At 51.7% G+C, this 6405-nt stretch overlaps 1 protein-coding gene across 1 annotated transcript in view; it reads right to left on the minus strand.

Moving 5' to 3' along the window:
* XYLB (xylulokinase) overlaps window positions 1-6405 on the minus strand; it is a 41580-nt gene that overhangs the window by 30067 nt on the left and 5108 nt on the right. Inside the window, exons 4-6 of the mRNA XM_014584349.2 lie at window positions 3834-3914; window positions 1759-1845; window positions 1067-1195 (exon numbers count right to left, since the gene is read on the minus strand). Coding sequence (XP_014439835.2) covers window positions 1067-1195; window positions 1759-1845; window positions 3834-3914 — 297 coding nt within the window. The remainder of the gene's footprint in view (window positions 1-1066; window positions 1196-1758; window positions 1846-3833; window positions 3915-6405) is intronic.

Here is a 6405-nt window from a genome sequence, read left to right on the forward strand (position 1 = left end):
CAAGACAGTGCGATTTGGCCTTTGAATCCTTGAAATGTCTTCAGTAATGAAATCCTCAAGCTTATTTGCTGAGTATGCATGGGGTGTGGACGTAACCCTGGGCCTTCCCGGGACACTCACATGTCAGGACTAGATGACCTTTGTGAACACCCTTGCCCTTCACACAGCACGCAGCTGCTCTGAGCTAGGCACCAGAGCAGGCAACTCGACTCAGGTATCTCCCCAAGCAGGGTTGGCCCTACCCCTAAAGCCTCTCATCCTGACCCCTTTCGGTCAGGAGAGCTTGACTTCTCAGGGACCAGCAGTTAGCATAATGGCTATGTCACTGGACTCCCATGTAGTCGACCACGATTCGAGTCCCAGACCCAGTTGCTTAAACTCATGCCGGGCGCATGTGCGTGCGTGCCCAGGATCCCGAGAGGAGAATGGAGGAGAAGGGATTGCTTTCTGTCTCTCTGTCTCTCTCTTTCTGGCGCCTGCAGGCTCCCTATAGCATAAACCTCTAAAAGAAAGAAAGGAAGGAAGGAAGGAAGGAAGGAAGGAAGGAAGGAAGGAAGAGAGAGAAAGAAAGGAAGGAAGGAAGGAAGAAAGAAATAAAGAAAAGAAGGAAGAAAGAAAGAAAAAGAAAAATTAAAATGGCCTGATAATGAGAAAAATGCAAAATGAATTTTTGAATTGAATTGATAATGCAAACTGGGTCTATGGCCCAAGTCATCAGGAAAAATGCATTTTTTTTTTAAGTTTTAAACCTTGCTAGGCAATGCTCCAAGGATCTTACATGCACCAGCTCCTTTCAGCTCCCACACCACCCAGAAGGTAGGTCCTGCTTTGTGCCAGGTAACGGGGTGACCAAGGCGTCAGCACTATTCCCTGCACACGTGCTCAGCGTGAGAGCACAACCATATTCACACCCCACCCTGACCTGGGAACGCACAGGCAGGGGGGCAGCCGGGACCAGGACCCGAGGCCAGAGTGCCACCCTCACCCCTTCACGTGGTCACCAGCTCTCTCTCCCAGACACCCAGGGAGAGGGGACCCGTCACCAGGGCACCGTGGCGCTACCCACCTCATAGGCACGAGACCCCGTGAGGCCGCTGAGAGCCTGGGCCCCGCCCACAGCGGCCTCCAGCTGGCGGCACTGGGCAGTGGAGCTGGAGTCCATCCACACCGGGGAGTCGGCCACGGAGAAGCAGGCCTGCAAAGGAGCAGCAAAGGAGGCCTCCACTCCATCCAGTGCCTCGAGGGGCCACGTGGGTGCAGGTGGTCCCCTGGCCCACTCTTCCCTAGACATGACCTTGCCGCCCATGGGCAGCCCTCGTGCCCCAACCTTGGCCTGGCCCAGTCTCTCCTTCAAGCCTGAGGGTGACAGGCCTGAGGCAGAAGCTCTTGAGCCGCATCAGAGACGGGCAGGGCAGGGCAGGGCTACAGACACAGCAAGGTGCAGCTGGGCCGGGGCGTGTGGAGCCCAGGAGTGAGAGGTGAGAGCCAGGTCTACACCGCAGTACGGCCAGGAAGCACATGCACCATGGGAGATTCCGCAGGGGCCAGGGGAATTGTGTAGGGCAGGAGGGGACTCAAGGGACGAGGACTGCTCAGTACCTGCCCCTCTGCCCAGACCCAGGCACTCCATCACAGGGAGGCAGGACTACTGCCAAAGCCACTGCATCTTACGCTCGTGACAACGCATAGAAGTCCCAGACTTTGGGGCCCTTTGCCGCTGCAAAACTGTCTCAAACAAACAATCATGGCCGTGCCTACCTGCAGCTGCTGGTGTAACGGGAGGTCTGGTGACAGGCTCGTCAGTGCCCGGCTGGCCCCGGTCTTCCAACATACACTCCCATGTTGCTGTTGGGGAGGACCCAAACACATGTTTACAAGCCACACGCTGGTGCCATGGACTCCGGGGCACATGCCCAAGATCTGGGCTCCAGGCCTGCGAGACTCGGTTGTCATTTCTTTTTTTTTCTTTTTTTTTTTTGGAGAGGTTTTTGCTATAGGGTGCGTGCACTTGCCAGACAGACAGAGACAGAAAGACAGAAAGCGAGAACTCACCCCCCAGGGGGGATGGCCATGCCACAATCCCTTCTCCTCCATTCTCCTCTCGGGATCCTGGGCACGCACGCACACACGCCCGGCGTGAGTTTAAGCCACCGGGTCTGGGACACGAACCGCGGTCGACCATGTGGGAGTCCACCGACATAGCCATTACTGCTGGTCCCTCGGTTGTCATTTCTGTAAAATGGGGAGGAACTCTGCCTGGCCACCCAACATTTGCAGGGAGTGTTCAAACAAGAATTTGGGTGCCAAGACCAGCAGTTGGCATAATGGTTATGTCGCTGGACTCCCATGTAATCGACTGCGGTTCGCGTGCCAGACCCAGTGACTTAAACTCACGCCAGGCGCGTGTGCGTGCGTGCCCAAGATCCCGAGAGGAGAATGGAGGAGAAGGGACTGCGGCATGGCCATCCCCCCTAGGGAGTGAGTTTTTGCTTTCTGTCTTCCTGTCTCTCTCTGTCTTTCTGGTGAGCGCACATGCCCTATAGTAAAAACCTCTCAAAAATTAAAAAAAAAAAAAAAAAAGGAATTTGGGTGCCTTTCATAAAACAGTATTAAATATATTGCTCACAGGCTGGCCCCATAGCCTAGTGGTTAGGGAGGCAGATCTCACATAGCCGACTGTGGTTTAGAGCCTGTCTTCAGCAGCTTATAAAACACACATGGTGCGTGTGCTTGTGTCCGAGACCCTGACGGTATGGAGAAGAGAAGACGAGACTTGGCATGATCGAGTCCACTGAAGTGCCCTCTCCTCTCTCTCTCTGTCTCTCCGGCAAGCGCAAGCACTCTCTGGCGAGTTCTTTACACACATGTATATTGCTCATAGCTTCATCCTGAATTTGCACGTTCATTCTCTCATCCCGTTTACTCATTCCACAAACATCTGTTGAACACCTAGATCACACCAAGCAAGGCACAGATGAAAGGAATATTTTCCCTGTTTTCCAGGATATTGGAATTAAGGTAGGGAAAAAGACACACATGTACTATAAACCCTGTGGAGCTGCGGTGATGGGCAGTGGGGACACAGACAGCCTAGCCAGCTGGGTACAGAGGGCGAGAGTGGACGTGAGGATGAGGAAAGGCCCAGTGGGAGGTGCAGTGCTCCATGCAGATGGTACCCAGAGGTGACAGACGGCCTGGCCGTCCAGGAAGGGGGACAAGCAGTGGGCCTGCAGCCAGGGTGGCAGTGGAGGGGCTAGAGGGAGAGATGGCAGGCTGCACCCCGAAGCCTTGAAACCATGCTCAGGAGGTTGGGGTTTATCCTGGAGGCAGTGGGAACCCTGACTTGGCAGGGGAGTGAAGTGAGCAGGCCTGAAAAGATGCAGGGGCTCGTGGGAGTCGTAGAGAAGGCAGGCCAGAGGCAGAGAAGGCAGGCCAGAGGCCCAGAGAAAAAGGACAGCGTTGGCCGGGGGTGACAGAGACATGCTGGAGAAGAGGTGGTAGATTCAGGGCCAAGTAGGGATCAACGGGGTGTGGGGACTTCTTGGACATCGAGGTGAGAAGATGGCAGAAGCAGGGACAGCCCCAGAGTCGTGTCCCAGGTGGGCAGAGACTCTTCTGCACAATGCTTATCATGAGAGCTGTCTCAGATCCTTTCGCAACAAGGCAAGTTTTACAATCCCCGAGGCACATGGGTCTAGAGACTGTTCCTAACAGTGAAATGAGCGCAAGGACTCTCAAGAGGAGAGCCCCCGAGGGGAACTGTCACCTCAGCACACACGTCACTGTCCCAGCCACAGCCCTCCCGTGGCACACAGAGGCGGCTGCAAACGCACCTGTCCTGCCCCGGATAAGGCCAGGACTTGAGAGAAGTCAAAGCCCGAAGCCTTCATCTTCTCCAGGATGGTGTCCAGAGCCTGAGGAGGAGGACAGAATCCACTGTGACTGCCCTGAGCTACCCGATCAGCACACACGACGTAGAATCACAATGTACACGTCCGTTGTCATGGTGTGGGGGAAGGGGAGCTGGGCAACGGGGATGAAGGAGCCAATGGCAGCATCTGTAAGCACTAGGACACATTGATTAAGCCAGAAGGCATTTATCAAATGAAAAAACCGATAATGTTAACAAATATTTTCCATCAGTGGAATCATAAACCATCGATCCTCAAATTTTGTTTTCTTCAACTTGTAACTGTTTTTTTTTTTTTTGGCCAGGGTGCATGTGTGCTCATGAAAGAGACAGAGAGAGAAGAGATCCCTCAACGAGGCATGGTCACACCACAATCTTTTTTCTTCCACTTCTCCTTTCAGTCAGGATTTTGGACACGCAAACACATATGTGGTATGTGGGGTTTTTAAAATTTTATTTATCCATTCATTTATTTTAATTTGACCAGAGAGATAGAGAGAGAGAGAGAGAAAGTGAGAAAGCAAGCCACCAGGTCCAGGACTCCAATTGTGGTTGGCTATGTGGGAGTGTCTAGTGCCTTAGCCACCACACAACCTGCTAGTCCCCCATAGGTGTTTTCCTAGCTGCCAGGGCCAGGATTCAAACTGTGGCCAGCCGTGTGGGATCTGGCTCCCAACGCGCAGCTCTTAACCACTGGCTGACAGGGCTGACCCTCCAATTCATGATGTCTAAGCATTCAGGAAGCACAAGAATGAGGCAGCTCAAATTTCCATTTCTTTCACTTGTATTTTTTTTTTTTAAAGAAACTTTTGCAATAGGGCACCATGTGCGCATCAGAGAGACAGAGACAGAAAGCAAGAAATCACCCCACGGGGGAATGGCCACGTCGCAATCCCTCCTCTATTCTCCTCTCGAGATTTTGGGCCTGCATGTACATGTCCCTGGTGTGAATTTTCAAACCACCAGGTCGAGGACTCAAACTGTAGTCGACCATGTGGGAGTCCAGACCTTAACCACTGTGCCACCCTCTGGCCCTTTCACTTGCACTTTAACCCACATGTTAATGAGGAGAGCAGATACCTCCCATCAGAGCAGGGCTCCGAGGTTGGGACTGGGTGGAGACAGTGACCGATTGTCCCAACCCCCATTCTACCTTCCACAATCTGGTTGGAATGTTCTTTTTAGCAAGACCCCGTGGGTGGAATGGGGGGCAATGCCCGGATTTGTATCACCCCAAGACGTCCCACAGGAATTAAGATTCACCCCTGCCTGGGTCTTCTCTGTAGACAGAGAAATCACTCCAGCTTTTGCCTGACCCCAGCAGGCCTCCCCTATCCAGGGAGGCTTCTAACAGCCCTGGCTGTGCTGCTGGCTCTGGCCCCACTTGCCAAACTCCAGGAGGGAGCAGAAACAGCTGGAGCAGAGCTGGCAAAGCCAGGATCAGGGCCAGAAACCTGGCTGGGCTGTCTCACTCCCTGCTCACCTCCATCACCTCATCACCTGTTCAGCCTAGCAGTAGCCTGGGCTTCATCAACGGGGCCCCTTGAAACTGAACCTTGTCTCCAAACTTCCCACTCCAGGGGTCAGCAGGTGGCATAGAGGTTAAGGCATGGGATCCCACGTGAACTACTACATGGTTAAAGTACCAGATCTGGCAGCTTGAAAATCATGCTGGGTATCTACGCAAAGGATAGAAATACACTCAGTCAGGGGGCCAGCAGATGGTGCAGTGGGTGGGATGCTGGACTTGCACATGGCTGACTACAGTTCAAGTCCCAGACCTGGCAGTTTGCTTTCTCACTTTCTCTCTTTCGGTGGCATTATTCACAACTGCTAAGACATGGAATCAACCTGAATGTCCATGAAGAGATGAATGGATTGAAAAAATGTGGCACATATACACTACAGAATACTACTCAGTCATAAAAAAACAACAAGACCCTGGCATCTGATAGAAAGTGGATGAATAAGATTTATGCTAAGTGAAGCAAGCCAGACTATGAAAGAGAGGTATGGCATGTCCCCACTCAATATATACCGAATGTCTGCACTTGATGGCAGAAATTGAAAGACTGGAAGGTGTAAAAGCATGGAAAGCAATTGTGGATACTGAAGACAGTGTGGGCGGAGGGTGGGAAATGGGAGAGGGTGAGAGGAAGGGAATCCAGGGGAAAAAGGAAGAAGCAAAACATTTAAGAGACATAAACATGGAAAGTTATCTGTTGATGATAATGTGTATAGTAATATCTTTGACTAGACTAACATACAGTGCATTTGTGCTAGGAAAATTCATTTAATACATTCTAACAATATGAAGTAATTAAACGTAAAACAAAAATAATAATAAAAGTATTGTTTGAAAAAATAAGAAAGAAAATCATGCTGGGTGCATATATGTATGTGTCCAAAATCCTGAGAGTAGACTGGGGAAGAAAAGAAGAAGGGATTGTGGTGTGGTGCCCTCCACTCCCAATGATTTTTCACTTTCTCTCTTT

This window comes from Tupaia chinensis, unplaced genomic scaffold (assembly GCF_000334495.1).
Source record: "Tupaia chinensis unplaced genomic scaffold, TupChi_1.0 Scaffold146584_1, whole genome shotgun sequence".
In the NCBI taxonomy this organism is placed as follows: Eukaryota; Metazoa; Chordata; class Mammalia; order Scandentia; family Tupaiidae; genus Tupaia; species Tupaia belangeri.